The sequence below is a fragment of the Pelmatolapia mariae genome, linkage group LG9, assembly GCF_036321145.2.
Source record: "Pelmatolapia mariae isolate MD_Pm_ZW linkage group LG9, Pm_UMD_F_2, whole genome shotgun sequence".
Classification (NCBI taxonomy): domain Eukaryota; kingdom Metazoa; phylum Chordata; class Actinopteri; order Cichliformes; family Cichlidae; genus Pelmatolapia; species Pelmatolapia mariae.
In genome coordinates, this window is record NC_086235.1 from 12,743,990 (window position 1) to 12,768,402 (window position 24,413).

Consider the following 24,413-nt stretch of genomic DNA (forward strand, 5'->3'; position numbering starts at 1 on the left):
TAATAAACATAAATTCATGTTTCTCAAGCCAAAAAAGTATTCATGGAATTAATTTCGAACTCCGAATGTTCAAAACGAGGCTATTTGTTTTTACTTTGAGATAGGGACAATTAGGAAATGCCAGGGTTTAACGGAGGACACTAACACATTACTGGCAGTGGCATACATTAAAGCTGCAGCTGTAGAGACTGCTAATGAGTGCTCAGCACTACAGTGAAGCACAAAACAGAACACACAAACTCACCAGGGCACAGAGCAAGTCGACAGCCTCCAGAATGAGCTCCTGGTGTCCGATGCGAGAGACTCCCAGCTCCTCAAGTTCGGCGTGGCTAATCCTCAGCAGTCGCTCCCCACAAACACCTCCGCGCTCAAAGACACACACATACTGCTGCAAGCAGTCGTCCAGACCTGCAATAGACAAGCACATTATCAAGGTTGCTCGCAAGAGACACACTCACATTTGTTCCAAAACCTACTACTGGGATCACAACCTTCACCTTCAGCCTCTGGATTCCAATCAGTTTAAATGATCAAAAAAGGACCCAAACAAGAAGAAGTGCTAAAAAAAAAAAACAGTCTTTAGCTAGTTTTTAAACACCTGGGGCTCTGCAGGAGCTTTTAGAACTGAAGATAAGAGCACCTTTCAGATAAGAGGTCTTCTTCAAGAACCTAAAAAGAAGTACAGGTGCCTTCAACACAGGTGCTTCAGACTACTTAAGACCTACTTAAGACCTAATTCATTCCAAGACCTAATTATTGGAATGAATTTAGCTGTAATACATTTTAGAGTGATGGGATAAAAATAATGCAAACGCATTTATATACACCTATTCTTCATAACTGAATTAATATTACATGTAAAATTAAATGTGCACATTTATAACCCCCATCTAGAGAGTTTTGGCTTGAACATCACAATTTCAGAGATAATGGATACAGAGATGTCTGCCTTCTCTTAAAAATACTGGAGTCAAAAAAGCACTCTGTCAAAGCGCCAAGAAAAAATAAATCAATTAAAAGATGATATTTGAAAAATGTCACTTTTATTCTAAAAAAAATAATAAATAATTTAAAAAAAACATTCACTTTGATGTGACAAGATTCACAGGAACTTTTATCCTTCTGCCAAATCACACGCATCAGAAGAAAGCGTGCCTCTCCCTGTGCTTGTCAGATGACAGGATGGCTTCCCCCTCTCAGCTGTAATGTTAGCTGCATGCTCCTGATATATTTAGAGGAGGGCTACCTGCACCAAAACAGTTTAAATATCAGTTTAATTGTGGGTGTGAACTGTCCCTTTAAGTCAGTTCTGTATGTTTTTAAATGATAAAATTTATTTGGTCAACATAAAAATGTAGCCAGCTTTTTACTTCATGGATGACAAACTATATTTCATAATCTTTAATCTATTTTAGTAGCTTCATTTAGTTTCCATTCTTTACAATAGCATTTTAAACATGTATCTTCAGTGTTGGGGAGTAACGGAATACATGTACCGCCGTTACGTATTTAGAATACAAAATATGAGTAACTGTATTCCGTTACAGTTACCGTTTAAAAAGGTGGTATTCAGAATACAGTTACTTTGTTGAAATAAAAGGATTACACAGCGGTACTTTCCTGTTTCATATTATCGCGAGTCAAGACTGTTTGAGTTTGTTTGACAGCTACGTTCTGTTGTTCCAGGCGGCAGCGTTACGGTTGCCATGGTTACAGGGTGACGCTCTCTCTCTGCGTGTTTCCTGGGTGAGAGAGCGCTTTTTTGTTGTTGTTGTTGTTGTTGTTGTTGTTGTTGTGCTAAGCTAAAAGGCAGAATGCTACAGACATAGCCCTAAAGAATGTAGCCTCATGGGCAGTGTAGTCCGTGCTGCAGCGAGAATGGACTGCCATACACGTTATGTGTCTGTGAGCGAGGGAGGGAGAGAAAGGAAAAGTCCGAGCTGTCACGGAGCAAAAACGGGAGCTGGAAGCATGTAAATATAATAATAACCACTGCAGCCAAGAAGAGTGCCTGACGAGCCCATTTGTAAGTAAGCTATTAAGACTCAACTGTACACTGTGTTCGTGTTTTCCTCCGGAAAAAATAAGTTCTGTTGGAGCAGCCTTTCAACGCCTCTCTCTGTCTCTCGCTAGCAAAGTTGACCCAGACAACAAAGTAAAGCTAGTTTTCAGCTACGAGCCCGACACGAGCCCGACACGAACCCGACGTATTAGCCAGAGGTCCCTTTACTACGGTTCGGAGCCGCGGACCTTCAGTAACAGTAATAAATCACAGCAATAGTACATTCACGTAGTTGTAAACAGCATGATAATATATTAAGTAATCCAAAGTATTCAGAATACATTACCCTCATTGAGTAACGTAACGGAATATGTTACAGAATACATTTTGGGGCATGTATTCGGTATTCTGTAATGGAATACATTTTAAAAGTAACCTTCCCAACACTGTGTATCTTACTATACTTCATTTAATCTCTCTGTGTGTGGCCATGAACTCATCGTACACAAGCAGGAGCTGAAAAAACAAACTTGACATCCCATATTGTGATACCATATGATGCCTAGCAACCACATACCATCACTTAAATTGACCCATTAGTAGGTTTTATGCACAATAAAATGATAATATATATATATATATAATTTATGCAGTTTTATAGCATGAATGACATTTCATTTGTATCAAAAAAACTTCAATTATGCATATCTCATGATGTTATCTTGTTGCCTAGTGACCAAACAATAGTGCCCTTATCATATACCACGTATGGGTATCATATACCCATACGTGGTATATGATAAGGGCTTTTATTATGAAAGGAAGGGACAAAGGGTGGTCGCACATGCGTCAGCATTCTGTAATTACCAGACAGGGGTAGCATTGTGTTGTTCGTATTTAGCTCATCACCTTACAAAGTAATTGTAGGTTTTGCACCAAACACCAAAATGTGTCAGAGCAAATGTCACTTTGTACTTTTTAAATATTTGTTTTATTTTATTTTTATTTTCAAATAAAAAATAAAATGCTGTAATGTGCAGAATTATTTGGCATTATCGTTACAGAAAATGAAGTCACATCCTGTCTTTATTAATTATTATTTCTTCCTCTCTATTGTCATACTGTGACTTTTCTGCTCACTCATTTCTACTGCTGGATACTGTCAGTAATCATAACTATAAAGAGCCTATAGATATATATTGTGATATGATTAAAGGCTATATTTATGGGAATTATGGGAGTACACAGAAGGTAGTTTGAAATTATTGGCTGTAGACTCTCAGGAAACTCTCATCCCAACGCTACCATCACTCTTCATGACCTGCCGACAGCTCAGACACTCTTCAACACGTTTATTCCCCAATCAATAACCGCACACGTTCCTACTTAAAATTATAGGTTTTGGGCTGCACTCCAGAAGCCCTAAACAGCTTTCTTTGCCACACTATCAACGGTGGTTTCCTTCTTTAAAGTCTGTCAGTAGGGAGCACAGATTTCTTTTAGTCTGCACAGAAAAATGCAATGCCAGTTTTTCTACTGCTACTTGTTCCATTTTGTTTGATACAACACAACAGCTGCTGTGTCATGTTTTTGAGACGTTTTAGCTTGTTCGCAGTTTTGTACATTTTGCCTGTTTTAAAACAAGCGCAGCAAAAGGTAAAGTAGGAAACAGAGCTTGGTTTAAGAGAGACGGGAGAGCCACAAAAGGCATTTTGGGACTCGGTTTGTGTACGTGTTAGTTTCAAAGCTGTTTTACTAAGCAATGAAAGTGAATGGAGAGGAAAATGAAAGAAAGAATGAAACTGTCTATTTGCCTCTCCACCTCAGTGCTAACAGGATATATGGAGGTGATTTTCTACTCTGAAATCTCTTAGATTCAGTGAGTTCTTTTCCACAAGTGAAAGGCCTGTTTTACATCTTCCTGAATCATTTCAAATGCAGTGGGGCAGCACGGCGGTGCAGTTTTTAGTTTCTGAGTTTGAAGCTCCTGCTTAGTTGGGTCCTTTTGGTGTGGAGCCACAGCCTATGTCGGTCTCCTCTGGGTTTCCTCCCACAGTCTGAATGCATGCTTGTTAGGTTAATTGATGGTTCTAACTTGGCAATGGTTCTAGATGTAAGAACTGGAGACTTGTCTAAGGAATATCCCACCTTTCACCCTGTGTACCTGGGATAGAGTCCAGCATCCCCCTGTGATCCTAATTTGGATAAGATGTTACAAAAAAATGATAAATTGTTGGATGTAAAGGCTTAATTTTTAACTGCAATGCAGTTCCAGACATTCAGTGTTTGGCATTATTTTCTATAGTCTTAAATGTATCTGCTGTGAACATTAAAGCTAGATTATAGTAGAATTTGTCAAAGATATTTTTTACATGCATCATCTACAAGTTAGAGCTGCAATATAATTCTGTGGAAAATGAAACCCTGGCTATATACTAGAACATCAGTACTGCCTAGGTAACTGTGTTTTTTTGCCCTAACAGTTTTCTTTCTCTGAGTTTCACTTTGGCAGCTGTGACCCTTGATATTAAGGCTTCACAAAAATGAGGTGATTGTTAGCTGCAGGTCAATGAAAGAGTTGCTCTCAGCAGATTGGTGTGCATATTTGGCTTAGCACAGATTTTTACACCAGAGACAACCCTCCCATTTATCCAGGCTCATAACCAGCAGGGGTTGCATGCTAGCGTGTGAACCAGTGACCTTTCGCTTGTGAGGTGAATGTTAGCAAAACACAACCCCAACCTCATGAACGGGGGTCACCAACTAGTGTACTCTCACTGCTAGTGCAGTCTCAAATTGGAGGGTTGCATGAGGAAGGATGTCTGGTGTAAAGTCAAACAATTTGATTATTAACTTCACAGGAAAATTGTAATTATGTGAACAAGAAAAGTAACAACAGTCACGAGGTGGGAAAACTCAAAAATCGATGAATTGCGTTACCTTGATATGTTGAGCGTTCTAAGCAGTAAAAATAGCAGGTTGGCTGTGTGTATCCTTTTCATGCAGCCTTTCCTCTGTTCATACAAAGTGCATTTGTAGTCATGACAAATGACAGAAGGCATTTAGGCAATCTAACAAGTATTTCATTTAAAGCACAGTGAAGCCTTTAATTAAGACTTTATACCTCTGATAACTCGCAGGTTTTAAACGTCTGCAATACTTTTCTTCCAAGACTGAAATGAAATTGAAACCGGTGAATGTCTGAGACTAGAGCTGCTGCATATCTACTTTGATAATCAGTTGAAGGGAAGCTTCTATGCTTTTCTCTATTCTCAGTCATAAACAGTTACAGTGCTAAGTACTAAGCAATCCGTGTAAAGATGTAAGATCCTCCCACAGATTTTTTCTAATCTTGGCTCCGACTGATGTCAGTGAGAGTTGATATCCTTAATATGGTCATCTCAGGAACGCAGTCTAACTGTGAGCACAACAGCCTCACTCATCTGCTGTTCGGTGGGGTGTACTACAAAGCAAGTTCAACACAGCTGGGCTTTCTTTGCAATAGCTGGCTTGACAAAACAAAAAACCCCAGTCAGAGATAACAGATTACACAATGGTGGTTATCAACTCTGTCTTTTAGCGCAAGCTTTCAGCGTCAGGCTCACATAAAGGGGGCGTTTGAGGTGTCATTTCACTCTTCTTCCACACAAAATGGATCGACTAAGTGCTCCCTACTGTAACCAGAGACCTCAGTGATAAAGATCTCACTTATATAGTGAGAGTTATTTCTGTCATATATATATATATATATATATATATATATATATATATATATATATATATATATATATATATATATATATATATATATATATATATATATATATATATACACACACACACACACACATATGACAGAAAAAGGCAACGCAGTGAGAGGGCGATGCTGCAGAAAATCATTATTTTACTGCTTGGTGCTGCCGTGACAGCTGCACATTAGCGCTCTGAAACTTTAAACTTGATACATGAGGTCTGACACTCTTACAAATAGACTGATCAGTTTTTTAATGTGTGCTCAGTAGAAAAAAAAGACCCAACAGCAGATTAGAAGCAAGCATAAAAACATTTTTGCATTTTCAGCATCAACCACCGAGTGCATGTAAATTACTGTGACTGTGGTGCTCTTTGCTCTGCTGTAACTTTGCAGCTGTGCTTCCTTCAGTGGCATTGATAACATATTGGTTAATAGATTGCATGAATTGCATAAAAACATATTAATCAGCAGAGAATCTATATTGATTTAAAGCATGCTGTAAATGAAAGCGTCAGCCAGGTTATGTGTTCGGCATAAGTTACCAACTGTGTAAGAGCCACCTTCGTGACACTGATGGCTTCAAGCTCAACATACCTCAGTAGACCATTTATTTTGCTTGAGGTGATCAATAACACACCGTTGCAGATTCAGCCTTCAGAAATCAGCGATCTGTGAATGGCTGGTCCCACTAACCACATCTGAAACCTGTTTAAAGCAATTTTTGTTCACTTTCAGTTTGCATGAATCTTCTCAAATGAATAACTTGAAATGATTCATGTAAACATCACACTTTCTCCAAAAGCCGTAAGGAGTTTGCATCTGTTGTCCCGACGCTTTGTGCAGCTGCTTATTTCCCCAGATATCTGATTTGAAGAGGCACTGAGAATCTTAGAGGGTTGATATTATAATCTGGATAGGATCCACTTTTGCTTTCTAAGCATGCATGCGAAAAGTACACACCTGTTTGCAAAACAACTGCAAATAAAAGGGAGGAAGTTTTACTACTGTCTCAGAAACAAAGTTTTCTCATGTCACCACTATTTATGGGTTCATGTCCAGCTCAGAGTCTCTAAAGGACCTTAAACAAACCTTGTAACTCAAACAAGAGTCAAGATACTGGAACAGAAGAAGTAATGGACGAGCAATTAGGCAGCAATCCAGGTAAGACTTTACTCTCTGCTGGATTGTGTAACGTCTGTGCTGTACGTGTGGGCAGGTCTCTCTAGATCTGCTAGTGCGTGAGCGTTTTAGTGGGTGGGTGCGTGCTGTCTTTGAGTGCGCGTGTGTGTGTGTGTGTGTGTGTGTGTGTGTGTTTGTCTGGCCAGAGTGTGTTTGCTGAGTCAAAGGAAAGCAGATCAAGACAGAGCAGCTCAGCTGCAGCCCCTGGCTCCCAAAACAATGAATGTATCCAGCTTCTAACCCCTTAACAAACAGCCAGCTGGAAAGCACACATACATACACACACCTCTGAGGAATGAGCATTGATTTCCCCTTGCTTCAAGTCATCGCTTTATAATACACTCATCTATCATAACCACACTAACAAAGATGAGGAAAAGAAGCAGGATGGGAAGCGAGCAGAGGAAGAGAAGGATGGGGAGAAAAAAGGGCAAACAGGAAAAAAAGAAACACACACACACACACACACACACACACACACACACACAAGCCAGCTGCTAAATTGCATGCAAACCATTTCCCACACACAAATTCCTTCTCTCATCAGCAACCAGCAAAACAGCATTTGTCGCTCTCTACACCCTCCTCCTTAGCCGCTAAATCTAAATGAAGCTTTCAGTCCCAGAATGCCACACATCGGGTCAGATGAAAAAAAGAAGTGAAAGCCTGAAACCCATCATCATTGGAAAAAAAAAAGAAGACACTAAGTTTTATCACTAAAAATGTAAATATATCCTGGCTTTGTGGCTTTAAAATGAACAACGAGCAATCGGTTTTGAAGATAAGAAATCATTCTTTTCACTACTATCTCATTTTGGAAGGAAACTCCACAAATTGATTCCACTATCTGGACCTCCAAACACTTCAAGTCGATGAGCGATATCTCGGCTCACAGCCTCCACTGACAAGCATGAAAGCACTCGATAAGAAGACATCAAACTGCTCAGATGTGATTTGTGTTGCTGTGTTTGGCTCAGGTCACCTGAGGTACACATACAGTGGCTTGCAAAAGTATTCGGCCCCCTTGAACTTTTCCACATACAAATAAATAACTGCAAAGTGGAGTGTGTGTAATTATTCAGCCCCCTGAGTCAGTACTTTGTAGAACCACCTTTTGCTGCAATTACAGCTGCCAGTCTTTTAGGGTATGTCTCTACCAGCTTTGCACATCTAGAGACTGAAATCCTTGCCCATTCTTCTTTGCAAAACAGCTCCAGCTCAGTCAGATTAGATGGACAGCATTTGTGAACAGCAGTTTTCAGATCTTGCCACAGATTCTCGATTGGATTTAGATCTGGACTTTGACTGGGCCATTCTAACACATGGATATGTTTTGTTTTAAACCATTCCATTGTTGCCCTGGCTTTATGTTTAGGGTCATTGTCCTGCTGGAAGGTGAACCTCCGCCCCAGTCTCAAGTCTTTTGCAGACTCCAAGAGGTTTTCTTCCAACATTGCCCTGTATTTGGCTCCATCCATCTTCCCATCAGCTCTGACCAGCTTCCCTGTCTCTGCTGAAGAGAAGCACCCCCAGAGCATGATGCTGCCACCACCATATTTGACAGTGGGGATGGTGTGTTCAGAGTGATGTGCAGTGTTAGTTTTCCGCCACACATAGCGTTTTGCATTTTGGCCAAAAAATTCCATTTTGGTCTCATCTGACCAGAGCACCTTCTTCCACATGTTTGCTGTGTCCCCCACATGGCTTGTGGCAAACTGCAAACAGGACTTCTTGTGGTTTTCTTTTAACAATGGCTTTCTTCTTGCCACTCTTCCATAAAGGCCAACTTTGTGCAGTGCATGACTAATAGTTGTCCTATGGACAGATTCCCCCGCCTGAGCTGTAGATCTCTGCAGCTCGTCCAGAGTCACCATGGGTCTCTTGGCTGCATTTCTGATCAGCGCTCTCCTTGTTCGGCCTGCGAGTTTAGGTGGACGGCCTTGTCTTGGTAGGTTTACAGTTGTGCCATACTCCTTCCATTTCTGAATGATGGCTTGAACAGTGCTCCGTGGGATGTTCAAGGCTTGGGAAATCTTTTTGTAGCCTAAGCCAGCTTTAAATTTCTCAATAACTTTATCCCTGACCTGTCTGGTGTGTTCTTTGGACTTCGTGGTGTTGTTGCTCCCAGTATTCTCTTAGACAACCTCTGAGGCCATCACAGAGCAGCTGTATTTGTACTGACATTAGATTATACACAGGTGCACTCTATTTAGTCATTAGCACTCATCAGGCAATGTCTATGGGCAACTGACTGCACTCAGACCAAAGGGGGCTGAATAATTACGTACACCCCACTTTTCAGTTATTTATTTGTAAAAAATATTTGGAATCATGTATGATTTTCGTTCCACTTCTCACGTGTACACCACTTTGTATTGGTCTTCACGTGGAATTTCAATAAAATTGATTCATGTTTGTGGCTGTAATGTGACAAAATGTGGAAAAGTTCAAGTGGGCCGAATACTTTTGCAAGCCACAGTAAGTAGGACTTAATATGAAATCCTTCGGTTAAGGTGGTAACGCCTCTTTAATTGGCAAAGTGGTGGAAAGAAAATTATATGAAGTACTTCCATTTAAAGGTATTCACTCACTAGAAGTGTTTTTTAGCAGACTGACACCATTCTGACTAATGTAGCTCAGCCTAAAATATGTAAGCTTGAAATTTCTGGGGGATTTTTTTAAAGTTGGCAATATGAATTACTTATTGAATTGTTTTCTTTATTTCTGTATTTATTCATTTATTAATTTCCCTGTTTCTATGGTTTAAATATTGGTGAGTGAAACCAAAGTCAGTCTAAGTCTTGTCCTCCATACAGTAATCACACACCTATCCAAGCCATGCAATGCTATGTTGCTAGGGAATACCAATTCTTCCCTAGTGACCAGAGGTTGCTAGGGTGTGAGCAGCGAGTCTCTAGACTTGTGCCACTGAGGTCTAAAATGCTTGGAGTGACCAATATGACCACAATACAAGTGTGAGTGCATTACATAACAGGACTATCACCAGTGGATGATGTCCTGCTGGTAATGTCCATCTTTTGCATACAGTCTTTAGTCAATGTCAATGATGATGATGATTTTTGGTTAGATTGTTTTTTTTCAGACCTCACGTGTTCTGACATTACATTTTGTCTTTACTCATGTTAGATTTTCACCTTCACTGTAGACAAATGTATTATTCTGTGTAATCATAGGTATCAAACATCAAGTGTACAATTCACAGTGTTCATTTTAAGAGCGACAGCAACATTCTGTCAAAGTATGTGTTTATAATGCACGTCTAAATACATGTTCTTCCTTTAACACTATATATATATATATATATATATATATATATATATATATATATATATATATATATATATATATATATATATATATATATATATATATATATTATAGTATATTACACTATACACTCTATATCAGTAACTACAGTATTAAAATTGAGAGCTTACTTACATTCCTGTCAAAACAGAGTTCTTCCTTCCCACTGTTGCCAAGTTCTGGCTCACAAAGCCTGTCTTTTCTTTACAATATCAAGCTCCTTTGAGCAACTCCATTTGTGAGTCTTTTATTAAAATGAATAATAAATGAAATAGAATGTAGTACTTGTTGTGTCATAGTCCTCCACTCCTCCGGGCTCTCCTGCAAATTTCTTTCGCTTCACTTCACTCTCTCTCCCCTCCCTCCCTCTCTCTGTCTATCTTGTGTGGGTGTGGGTTGTAACCGCGCCCTACCTGTTCAGAGGCGGGGTTGTCTTGGTCTCCGCCCTTCGGCTTGGTGCACCTGCAACAATCATCTCACCTGCGTCCTCATCTGATGATTAGTCGGTTCCCTTCAGTCATTCTTTCAGAGCATAAATGAGTCACGGTAGATACTCACCTCTGTTCAGTAAGTCTGTTCATCTGTTATGTGTGTGCACCTCTCACCTTCCTCTCTTCTGTCCAGGAGCCTGCCCTGTTTTCCTCGAGGAGGAATCGCAAATGGGAGGACAAAGAAGTCTGTTTCGGTATTGAGCCTAAGGACGGAGTGGAGTCTATCGGAGCGTTTACTTGAAAACTGTTGATTATTTATTTATTTACAGTCTCTATGGACAAACTTCACTCTGAGTCTGCGTTTGCGTCCTGCCTACTCTCAGAGGATGATAATTTGTCTATTAAAGCAACCATTACAGCACTGATTCAGAGTTTGAGTTAGTTCCTTTACTTCCAGTAAAGGAAACCCTTTTTAAAAACATGCACTATATTACCAGGCGGTGCACTTTTACATTGTGGCTTTGCTATTTTTACTCAAGTAAGACATCTAAACCCTGCCTCCACCACGTAGGTTTTAATGAGTGTTAATAGCAGCTGATTCTTAATAGATGTGAAGCTGATTAAAACAATGTTGGCTCTCGCAGGCAAAGTGTTACTATTGCTGAGAGAGGCAGCGAGAGGCAAAACAGAAGGGGAGCGATGCACTGTGTGGCAAAAGTTCACTGATAATCAGCATCGCTTATCACTGGCAGTGAGGGAGAGCGTGAATGCCCCGAATACTGATGAGTCAAATTGTAAGTGGCATCAACGAGCACACACACCCACGCAGTACGAGAGAAAGTGAAGCAGATCTACACAGTTAATATACACAGCATAATGACTGCTGTATAGAATTCATTCTGTAACAGTCAAATATACCCCCACAAACATGTCAGCTGAATAGAAGAAGAGGGTAAACAATTTACAACAGTTTGGTCAATACCTGCAAGACTTAATATGTACATGAGTAGTAGGCTACTAAATGAACTACAGTTATATTTATGGTAACAAAGATGTTTATCATCGTATTCAGTGAAAGTGAAATAAATGTATATAAGGCAACGTTGTGGATAAAGCATGCTTTACCCTCCTGGACACTAAGGTGGACCATGGACATGGTGTTGTATTTCCTAACGTTTTAAACTAGAGATGGAGACAAAAACTTTCAGATCCAGAAGCTATCTAGATTTTTATATACAGTCTTTGGCTGAGCTGTAATAGTATGGGTGAACCAGAGTGGAGGAGATCAACTGACAAATAAAATGATGGAAAAGTATTTGCAAATAAAATTATGTCAAACTCTCTGCAGTTCTGCATGCACAAAGGAGTGGGACGGGAGGCTTTGAAAGCCAAAGCAGAAAGACGAAAGTCAGGACTCAATGAGGGAATCAATAAAGAACTGGATGAGCACAACCCTGCTGGTTTTCTAATCATTGGGAATTGTATAATTACTCAATTCAAATATCTTTTTTAATGCTTTATTTGCAATGATAATGTGATATTTTTAATTTTAATACAGTAGGTGTAGCCCAATACGCTTCTGGCACTTTTAAAAAAAAGGGGAGTCAGTGCATTCAGCAGGCAAGTTTTTTTAATTACGCCTCCGGGTAAAAAAAAAAAGAAGAAGTGTTTATGAGATAATGACTCTCGACCTATGACCTCAGTAAGCACTTTGCTTATATGTTTATGGTCTCAATCTTTACTTCGAAGGCTCTGCAGAGGACCACATAGAGTAAAGTGGATAATTAAACACAGAATAATTTAGGGAGCTGCTACTTCCTGATTGAAACATCAAGCCAAAGCACAAGTGCCACAAACTGCACTTCCTCCATCAACCCGGTCACGTTGGCTCCAAAAGGGAGTTGATCCCCACAGCCTCAGACTAGTTTTCAGTGATTATCTGACAAATATTATAGCTCGACAGACCATCTGCAAAGGTTAAGCTTCAGTCTAGTTGCCTTAAAGTCTGGTATTTTCTAGTATCTTACTGGTTTGTTCCTTCGGGTCTAATTTGCAGATGTGTTTGTCTTTATTTATGTCACCCACACAGTTTACGGATGCAGCTTGGTAACCAAGCTGGTAACCATTAGCTAATAACTTCACACTGTCTTATCCAAGCATAGCTCCAAAAAAACAACATAGACCCAGAATAATAAGATCAAAGCTTCAAAATGCGAAGTCCGTAATCCGTGGGTGACGTCACCAGAGATGGGCAGTTACGCGTTACTGTAATCCAATTACTTTTTTCGAGTAACGAGTAAAGTAAGGGATTACTATTTTAAAAAAGGTAATTAGATTACGGTACTTTCCCGTAAGCATGCTGCATTACTGCGTTACTAAAACCATGGTTTTTTTGCGAGAGTGTCTCATGACAATGACATAAGAGAGTGCCACGTTCGTGGCAACAGCTGTGTGCAGATCGAAAATGGATAGTATAACGAGTGCGGGAGAGAGTATGAGCGTGCAGCGTTTAAAGCGTGGAAGTACTGACCTTACTTTGAGTTTGATTCCGTAAAAAGTGACAAAAACATCAGCGTCTGCTGCTCACTGCGTGGGAAGAAAACCTCTTTTTACAGCGAAAAAACCCCTAAACGTCCGAGCAAGCACCAAATACGCTGCCACTGGAATGGGAAATTCACAGAGAAACTGCTGTATCCTTCCACTGACCTCTGCGGCACACCTGCACCAGGGCAAACCTCCGCCTGCATCACTCCTGCTATACAGGTGAAAATAGGGCAACGGGACTGCTGAGTCTTTGATTTTATTTATTTTCTGCTGTGTTTTACGTGCATCTATTTGAAAGAGTGAGTGTAAACACAAAAAACTATTTTATTTTATGTGCTGGAATGTGCAGAAAATAGGTTTAAATGTTAAACAAATTTCTTCCAGTCAGAGAATGTTGCATATAATTTAATGTTTGCTTGATGCATAAAGTTAAAAGATCAAAACTAACAAAACAAGTTTTAAAAAGAGACTTTTTCATTTGATTACATTTTATATCATGGATTATGCAGAAAAAGTAGAATTGGGCTGAAAGATCTGTTGCTTTATTACCTATTTAGGGGATAAATAATGTTTTAAAAAGTAACTAAGTAACTAATTTCTTTTGAAAATAAGTAATCAGTAAAGTAACGGGATTACTTTTTGGGAAGTCATCAGTAATTAGTTACTGATTACTTTTTTCAAGTAACTTGACCAACACTGGACGTCACAGTACATGCGACTGATAAGTCGCTACAACAAGGTGGTGGTGCCCAGGACAGAGTTCACAAAGCAGTAGGTGAAATCATGGTGGCTGCATCTATCTTTTAAGTACAGTCTATGCTGTTATAGACTTTTTTTTTCCTAACCACACCTCAACTTTTATATTTAGGTTTCATTATTGTTGGTTTGCTGCTATTATTCACTTAACAAATTTTCTGCTGATGTGTCGGGTGGCTCTATATGTGCATTTATTTATTTTTTATTTAAAGTCTAATTTTGGCATTTTTCTAATTAGCTGAATTACACCACAGTAATTAGGCGCTCCACTTGGAAGTGCAGAAGTATCATTAAGTGCCCATGTGGTGAATCACTGATCTACAGTATATTTAGTAAAAATCCTGAAATGTACTCGTCCAGCTTTTTTTTTTAAATTGAGTCACAAGCTCGGTGCAAGTCTCTGTGTAGGTTTGTTGTATAACGGTTTCTTTCTGAACAGTCATGCACTCCCATCCCTGTATGTACTGCATACATGTCCATGTGTGAGAAGGAGCAAGATCATGTGTGTGCTTGGTTTAACTGGTACAAAATGTGTGATTCATAGCTGACTCACACACTTGACTCCCACAGAGGCACACTTTTCACAACAACAGGCAAGCCAAACTCCTACAAACACCCTCTTTCTCTCTGTCATACGCACACGCGAGTAATAAAGCTAGATTTTGCACTGACTTCTGGGATGTTCAAGAGTCCTATAAAAGAGCCGGCCCTCCCAGTCGGGTTATGTGTCATCTGTTCCAAGGGCTCTAAAGCTTCGGTAACAATAAAAGCCAGACGAATGCTCGCTCTGTTCCCGGGATTTGTAAATTCAGGATGTTAAGAAGAAAAAAAAAGAAAAAGAGAAACAGCAGTTAAAAGTGAGTTTATTATCAGAAAGCTGCCCATTTGAATCCCAGTGTCATCTGGGAAGATTTTGCAATGGGGAAATAAACTAAAGAAATTCTTCCTGTAAAAACAGTTTTGCTTCTTGTTGAATGCTGTTTGAATATTACATCTACTCCAAGACCTCCCCATCACATCAGTCAGTAATTAGGCAAGATAAAAATAACTCCCCCATCCAAGAAAAAAGAAGAAAAAAAAACAAAACTCATGCATGAAAAGTCAGTGGAAGCATCCACATGAAGCAAGGAGAATGGAACTTTGCTCTAGGCAATGCAAAGGCAAAGAAATGAGTCTATCTTTAGAAATGTAATAATCAATAAACAGAACACCAATCAGTGTCAAGCTGCATGGCAGTACACCCAGAAGCCTCTGACTTTCAGTTTCCATTTTATATTAATAGAAAAGTTTGAACTAGAAAACTCTAATATTTTAATATAGTTTGGGCACAAATGAACCAACAGCAAATTCAAAACAAGAGATTTGGCATGCAAGTGGAAGAGAATGGATGGATGGATTTGGCATACACAGAAGAAAAGTTGTATCTTACTTTTAATGCTGGCATCACAGACAGGTTGGAGGTCCATTTAGCAAACATAATAATAAAGAGGAAGCCAAGAGGTCTAAAAACAATTCAAAACTCTCACGGATCAGGCAAAACTCTGGCTGGATTGCTGGCAAACCTGACTGATGGGCTGAGAAAATGGGAAAGGTAACAAACATAAGCATGGCTGTATGTTAGGTGAGTAATTAGTGGATGGGGGCACAGTTTGACAGAAGACTGGTAGGAAGAAAAATGGAGGAAGAAGAACAAGGTGAACAATTTCAAAATTAAACAGGATTTTTTTTTTTTTACATTTATGAAGCCACTTCACAGGTTTGTCAATTTTGCCATCAAATGTGTTTTAATAAGCTTTCTCTCTGCAAGTTTCAAATCATCATGGGTTTATTAACAGCTCACTCCCACGTGGCCACAATAACATTATCTCTGCTTATTCTATCCATGCTAATTCACATTAGACATACTGTTCACACTAGATATACTAACTAGTACATCTTTACAATGATAAAAAGTAGATAGAGCTCCCACCACACAGCTAAAACTGTCATAAATCCATTTTTTGTTATAGCACTTTACCATCAGGCTGAAAGCAGTTCTAATCTATTTTGAGCTCACAAGCTAATTCAGCCAAATATATCCTACATAAAAACTCAGTTTTTGTTCTTAATGAGTAATCAAGATATTAGGACTTTACAGTGATACCTGTTCCTAACTTAAGTCCCTTGGAATTCACCCTCAGCAAGTTATTCAGCATTAACAGAGGGGTTTTACAAGGTGATATCCGTGCACTATTCATTATGATACTCAACTACATCTTGAAGCAAAGCAACCAAACACATGGCACCTACAGACACCTGTGGACCTGAAAGTTGTACTGCCAGATCTAGATTGCCATCCTTTTGTTCTTTACGTAGCAGAAAGTCTCAGAAATCGAGAAACTGTCCCAGCACCTACAGGATTGAAGGTCGACAGGCTAAAGATCAAAATCATATACATCAACCATATACCAAGTGGCTATGTCAGCTGGGCTTGTAGGCAGAAGTAAGGTGTTTTAAATTTAAAATTTTTTATTGAACCAAGCTATTTTTTTGGGGGGGGGGGGGGGGGGGGGGGGGGGGCAGATGTGAATCAATAGATCTCACCAATCAGACCACTGCAAGCGTCACGCTGTCAGCTAGACACTGCTGCAAGTCAATCAGCTCTCTGAAATCATTTCCTTGCCTCCTCCGATCTGGTCCCAACTCTGCTGACAAGACTTCATATTGTTGCACTGACATTCAGAAATATGTACGAATGCATTCGTGATACAGCTTCAACTCTTAGATCAAACCATGAAATATCCCTGCTGTTGCCATGTCTTCAGTATTGGATGAACCCAGAATTTCAGCTTCTTCTTTTTCTTATTTAGAAACATCAGGACCAGCTCATCATCATTTGTTGTCAACTCAATTTTATTTCACAGTCCATTTTTTGAGGATTTTCCACACAAATGTAACACTTTCGGTGTCTACATACGTTAAAATACAAATCACCATGTGAACATTTCTGAATTTTGTGTTGCTTTTTTGTATCACGATTGGTCTGTGATGGCCTTTAGAAGGCATATTCCTTCATTGCCCAAAGTTTTATGAAAACTCCTCCTACATAAAAAGAAAAAGTTAATCTTTGATTTTAGGCAGCGGTAGACAGAAGAGAGTGACTCATTTATAGCTGGAAACCACTGCTTTCACCAGCTGCTGTGTATCTACCTACTGTAGCTATTAAAGCTAGCATTAACTCCACTGGTTCTCCATGGCTGCCTTTTTTGTCTCCAGCAAATCCTTTTTAAAAGACAACTTGCAAAAGTCTTTTTAAATATGAAACCTGCTGTAAATACATTGCTATTTTTTCATTATTTGTTTTTATTTATTTATTTTTATCCATAATGGAAAGTCTGAAACTATATAACACGGGGCAGTGAAGTCTCCGTTAATGGTCCATGTAGAGCACTATTACAAGCCTCTTTCTCCATCTGCCAGTTATTAGATTTAAAACTATTGTAATGCAATTGTACCAAAGTGTTTGCATAAATTAGTAGCTATTTAAAAAGGGGGCTTTTTAAATGTCACATTTTGATTTTATTTTTATAATTTGTTATGATAATATTGTGCTTGATTGAGTTAAGAAATCATTTAGCAAAACATTAATTGATGCACTGAATGTCACTGAGCATTACCGCTGCTTCAGTGCATGCCCTGAACCAGAGCTGATTCGTGCCGTTGCAAATTTCAGAAGCTTGCTTGAACTTTTCAGCCTCTGAGAGAACAAAACAGTTGAAATGATTTCCCCGAGAGCCGCATATTCACTCTGGATTTATTTTTTCTGATGTAAGCTCAATACTCGTGAGCCTCACCTTAAGCCGAAACATATCAAGCCCACAGACCCAAAATCCACTGATCCTAAAGGCTGTGACTATCACTCTGGCAGCTTTCTCTCATGCCAAGTGGTGTCATCAGATGTGCTCGCATGCTGTCACGCCAATTTCACTGCTGATTTTCAAGTCTAGCGACCAAATTCATGCAAGGGAAATGAGGTGAAATTCTCCCCATCTCAGTGTGTGAACAGATGATAACATAACACGACGTGGGCAAAGATTCCCAGCATTCCCATCAATGTGGCGAAAGTGCTCACGTTACTATTGAAGTGCACCACTCCCATATTGTTTTAGTATCTGTCGTGCCAATGCTGCACTGTTGCCAAGTCAACAATACCCAGACCTTTTGGCCCCTTTGGCATATGTGATCTGTACATGTTACTGTACACACACACACACATACACACACATAGAAACACACACAAGCACGCTATCATGTTTCCCTCTGTCGCCACAGACACACCCGAGAGACCCGGCATGAACTGAATACCACACTAAGGCATGCCGTGTGTGTGTGTTGCTGCAAATGTCCGAGGACTCGGGTGGAGCCTTCTGTTCAGAACGGGTGTGCTCGTCTGTCAGCTGTTGTGCACAGACGGTCTGAGACGAACAAGTTACCATCCTCCTACACACTCACACACACACACACACACTCAAACGCACATATAAAAACATGCCATATGCACATGACCAACCAATAACCCATCCAACAACGTGCCTCCAAAAACTGACACAGTGCATCATGTAAATACATTTTTGCTGCCATTTCAATAAGCATTTTATTGCTGCATGAGTCAATGGTCTCCCTGACCTGCTTTTCGTGCATCAAACAGACATGATGAATAACAATTATTACTAATATTAGTTATCATTAGTCATTTCTCAAAGTGCATTTGGAAGGTGGGCTGTGTTTTGTGATCTGAGTTTGAGAAAACGGAGCGATGATGCATCTTGGCATTAAAGCAGGGGAAAAAAAGGTTGAAGAGGCTGGAAACGGTCAATAGGTCAAATTTAAAGGTCATTCAGTAGGTACTAAAGGATTCTCATGTTTGAGTTTTTTATAATGGCCTGTTTGGAAGATTGATGTTGGCATTTTTGATGCTAATCTAAGGTCACGACTTCAAATTTTGAAAAGACCTTCACTGCTAGAACAGCTTAACGTGTAGAACAATATGTACAAAAAATGTGTAACACAGAAAAGGAAGTGAGTCCCCTACAACTAACTTGTTTCATCATCTCAAACAGAAGCATTTTTTTAATTATACTTCTATATAGGATTGTATCTTTATGGAAATATAGTACGTTCCCTATATAGAGCTTCTGTAGCAATCAACAGGGAATATTTGCCAAAAGTTTCTGTCATCCAATTAAGTGCATTAAATACTAAATAGCTTGATTCCATAACCATGATGTCATCTGACAAAACAACTATAACTGCAGGTTAAAAATTTTGCCTATATTTACATATAAAGTTATCACTTATATAGAAAGTTACAAGTAACAGGTGGTATTTCTTACTTCTTCTTACTATGTGTGGAAATAAACTACAAGAGCCATGTTGCACGTGTGCAAAAAACATCATTCACCTGAGCTGCTTCTTGTTACTCTGCTGCTCGTGCACTCTGCCTAAACAGAAGCAGAGTTCACAAATCTTCTTCTCCTTTAAAAGTACTGATAGATTTTTTACTACTTTCGTTTTAACATTTATAATTTTTCCTAATCAAAAATGTAAATTAGCGTGTGAACAGCAGCCTTCCAAGATTGAGTCAGACACATTGATGATACCCTTACAATCCTCATAATCCTTATAAACCTAACACTAGGCCTTGGCGTAGCCCCCACTTTCTGAAACCAGTCTTTCCACATCCATTTAAAGCTACTTCCTTCTGATTTGCTGCCCCTTGTCAGTGGAAGGTTCAAACAGTCTGGGCTGTTGAACATAAATGAAATTGTGACCATGTTTAATATGAGCATCCGCCATTGTGACAGAATATATATGAGAGAGAGAAAAAGGAAAAGCACAATAGTTCCAATTTAATTACAGTTACAGCTGGTTTGGGGTACAAGCGTCTCGAGGGTGAGAAGGGTTAAGAAAATTCTTCTTCTTGAACGTCAGCGAGTCATTAGGAAATTGTGTTCTGCTCTAGACCTCATTTCTGCTCTGTAAGGTGCGGGGTTAGTGAACCATCACCATTGCAGTCCACTGTAACTGCTGTGAAACCATGCTGAACATGTCAGAGGCGCAAACTGCAGACGTTTTACAAGTTCCTTTATTGCCTCGCTCTAAAACAGAGATTTTGGGTGGAGTGAGAGTTTAATGATAAAACCCTCACTTTTGTTTTAGAGCCCCATAAATCACCTCAAAGCTCGGCTGTGAGCCGTGTTTAGCGTTAAAACATTGACAGCTACCATATGATAGAAGAGTTGATTAACACCAAAGTTAAGAATTATAACCCACTTTAATTTCTCAATGACTTAACAAATTGGATGGACCAATTTAAAAAGTCCTGTATGACCTTCATATATTTTTTTGTATTTTAGCCAAAGTGATCACTTTCTACAAGGCACTTGTCCCTATTGCATTAATTCAAATTAAATTTGTTATTCACATATTAAAGTGATTAATGGACTGGTCTTTAGCGTGGTCTCCTCCTGGCATGTGGTTTTGGGGAGGCTGGGCCAATATTATTCATGCATTCAGAACCTAAACGAGTTATTTCATGAGAATTAAGTGAAAAGTTGAACAAATTATTATTGGTGCAGACAACCTGAGCCTAAAGGGACAGTCACTTTAGAAACACCAAAGCTGTAACTTGTTTACTCTTCATGTTAAGAAGCGATTAAATGATCATACATCAAAACAGAATTTGGAATACGTCACAATGTCTGCAACGAGCTGCAGCCAAAATAAGCCGTCACACTGTGTGGGATCTGGGAAATGCACAGTAGCCATTTCTTTTTGTGTGCAAAAGAGTTTTACAATGCTCACACAGGCCCCTGGGTACAGACCTAATCAGCCCGGCTACTGAATTATGCATGACGATAATCTCTAGTCTGATCACTCCAAGGTATCACCAGCACTCTTATAAACAAAACGTAATTACATTTTTGGATAAACACTCAGGCTTAAAGTTTTGCGCTTGTGTTTAACTTGTGTCTTTTTTTCTTAAAGACGCTGTTCTGTTGCTCTGTATTCACCGATCTCATTTTAATAGCTCTAAAGTCGACAGGAATTACATCTTTAAAGTTACAACCAGTCTGCAAGAAACAGTGACGTATGTGATTAGTGTGCATGTGGTGCATTGCAAAAGCTCTGCGTGGGTCATAATAAGCAGCCAAAAGTGCAGATTTGTTTAACCCAAGGTGCAACGCTTCTTGATTCAACAAAAAGAAACAAAACTTATTTATTAAGGAGCTACTGTCAAAATAAGAGCCTGTGAAATGTTTGCTTTAGGATTATAGCTATGTTCAATAGTGAGATAGACAGCATTTTACCGCTTGTTCACACCAAACAAAGTGAAGCCAAAATATCCTAAAAGCACGCACTGTTCCTTTGTGATTTTTGGTACATCATCTGCAACCAGAGTCAGCAGTAACCCTGGGGGTGGTGACGTGATATCGAGCTCACACCTCCTGCCTGGGCCAAAATGTGAGCACACACAGAGATGCACAAAACAATGACACAGAGGGACGTGATGCTGCTGAAATGCTGCAAAGTTGGTTAAAAATATGTCTCTGAGACAAGAGCTAGAGCTAGAACTATCTAGTGTGCCAAACACAGATCTACTGCATATGCATATTTGCTACCTGATATGTGCCGATATGCAAACTTTCCTCCACAGAACACAGTGGCAACAAAATCCTTTGCGTAACTTAGATAACCAAACGGAGATAGCGCTATTTCTAAGTGTCCCCATTAGTAGGAAGACTCCATATCACATCTGAGTAAATAGTGACACTGAGTCAAGCAGTGACTTCAGAATAAGCTGCAAATGAGTTAGTGAAATAGATTGTTTGTTATATAGGAACATTTTGGGAATTGTCCCCGGAAAGTCTTCAGGAATCACATTTTTTTAAAATACAGGTGATTGGTTGAACAAGATGACTGCCACAAGTTACATCCACTGGATAACTTCAACCAGTCCTATGAACCATAGGATGCGGAGAGCACAGACTGTATATAAGAGATGGATAAATATACCAGTTCTGAAAAGTGAGATATTTGCCAAAGAGCCTTGGCTCATCTGTTATTAGCATGAGAACTGAAAAGCCTGATGGCTGTAGGTGCAAATGATTTCCTGTATCTCTTTATTTTACAGCGAAGAGGAAGCAATCTTCCAGTACTGATGTCTTTTGTTCCAGTGGTTGATGTTCCAGTGGCTTAAGCTGTATTTTATATTATCCATGAACCAAAGCAGAAACACCCCTCAGTTCCTCAGAAAACACTTTCTGATGAATTCGTAATCTCAAAAGCTAGTTTGGTATAAATTTTGTAAATTGTTGACCCCATTAGATGCAAAAAGGAGGATATAGTAATATAGTAGGGTATGTTTTAGGGTGGGACAAGTTACCAAGTTGCTACCATTGGAGCGGTTTGCCTGTGTTTCTCAGACAGATTCACCCATCACTCTTCAAACACCCAGATGGCAAAGCTTGAAGCTTCAGAGTGGGGCCTCCCTAATCACAGGGTGATGGCACCAGAGCTACATCCATCCTCTATATACAGTCTGTTTGCAAAACACTCTGTGATTTAATTCTTGGGAAGTGTTTACAAAAGGCAGATTGGTTGAACCATCTGCCTGCCACCTTCTATTATGGGCTAACTAACCTCCGAATCATTCAGATCAATGAACCACAGGAGAGCGACACCTAGCGAGCAGTCAGTATATTCTTGCCATGTTTCACAGTTTGGCATCAACCTCCTATCTATCCCTGTCTACCCTCACACCTTACACATGCCTACAGCTGTGACCTTCACGGCTAGTAGATTCTCACAAGATGTTGATTAGTTGAACTAACAGGTGTGCCGTTTGAAACTAAGCAGGATGAATTCTGATGTAATCCCGATTTCGCCTGAAGCAGCCTGAGGAGGTAAGCAGTCGATCTGCCCCCCTTCCCCCTTTCAAAAGTTTCTACACCCGCCCCTGCTCTAAGCAAGGAAGTTTGTTTCTCCTGCTGTCACTCACTCATACATTACATCATTGCCCACTGATCATCAGGTGCCTGGCTGATGCATCGGCACACACACACACACACACACACACACACACACACACACACACACATACACACCTCCCACACAACAAATCAACTTGTCAGCCTCTTATCTCCCCTGCCTGAATGTCCAGTCGCGATCAGAGACAGTGTTTGTGTGTGCGGGTCCGTGTGCGAACGCGTTCCAGCTGTGTAATTTAAAAATGAATCGTGTGCATAATACATGCGCGTGTGTCTGTATCGTTGTATTTATGTGTGTGCGTGCGTGTCTGTGCGTGTGTTTCTACTGCCCACCTTTCATCCAGTCCACCACCTGGCTCGTGCTCCATTTGCTCACTGGCTCCATCACCAGCGCCATCGAGGAAACTTTGCGCTTACTCTCCGTTGCGCGCAAGCAGTGGCGTTACCCCCAGAACAAGGCTCTGTGAGGCGGGTACACCTCCCGCCCTCCTCCACTCCCGTCCCTCTCTAATTTCCTCCGCAGCCAGGTGACTATTTTTTTTTTTTTTTTACTTTGTCCCTCTCTGGTCCTGGTCCCGCTGCCTGAGTATCAGCCCTGTGTCGTCTCCCGTTAACGCAGTGGAGCCCTCAGTGCGGGACAGCCCGGGTGTGTGCGCAGCGGAATCCAGCACATTCCCCTGCTCGAGCCGGTCTGACTTGTGTCGCCTCTCTCTGTTTCTCTTCTCTCCCTTCTTCCCAGTGCGCTAGTCCGCTCCGGTGTGTGTGTGTGCGTGTGGTACTGTAAAGAGAGAGAGAGAGGAGTGTGTGTAGGTGTGTGCGCAGCCGCTCCGTTACCGACAGCAGCAGTGTAGGATAGATAAGTCACACCGGACTCAAAGCCGGCAGCATCTCTCTCTCTCTCTTTTCCAGATATGATTAATCCGTGCACGCGCTCTGTGGGTGGCTACGCGCGCACGTAAGTGTATTTCCCACCGGAGCGATAGAGTCATGCAGATATGATTGAGGGAGGAGATATTCTCAGAAGATATTTAATAAGAACGTGTCTTCGATAGAGAGACATTGTGTTACATGCAGAGAGAGGGAGAGTCAGCATGGGGTACCTACACACTTTCTGCTCCAGCTGCTGTGTGAGGAAACTTAATGAATCCTCAGCCAACCGCTCCACCTCCACTCCAAAGATCGTTTCTCTGCCCCCTCAAACCATTTATCTTTCTCTCTGCCTTGAAATCCTCCATGTAGACGTTGAGCACACACTTGTTTTACATTTACACCACATTTGCTTGACTGGAAGAGTTTTGAAGAGGAATGCAAGACCTACACTTTTTTAAATAAGTAAATTTAGGTTGTATGTGGGTTAAACTGGAACATTTAAGTTAACATTATACAAATTG

The 24,413-nt window shown here is 40.2% G+C and overlaps 1 protein-coding gene across 4 annotated transcripts in view; it reads right to left on the minus strand.

The window, feature by feature from the left end:
• The window catches only part of cnksr2a (connector enhancer of kinase suppressor of Ras 2a), a 105,652-nt gene extending 81,791 nt beyond the window's left edge, over positions 1-23,861 (minus strand). For all 4 annotated transcript variants that reach the window (XM_063483773.1, XM_063483772.1, XM_063483770.1 and 1 more), the window contains exons 1-2: positions 23,356-23,861; positions 245-408 (exon numbers count right to left, since the gene is read on the minus strand). In XM_063483773.1, the coding sequence (XP_063339843.1) occupies positions 245-408; positions 23,356-23,419 (228 nt within the window). In that variant the 5' untranslated portion in view covers positions 23,420-23,861. The remainder of the gene's footprint in view (positions 1-244; positions 409-23,355) is intronic.
• Between the last annotated feature and the right edge of the window lie 552 nt (positions 23,862-24,413).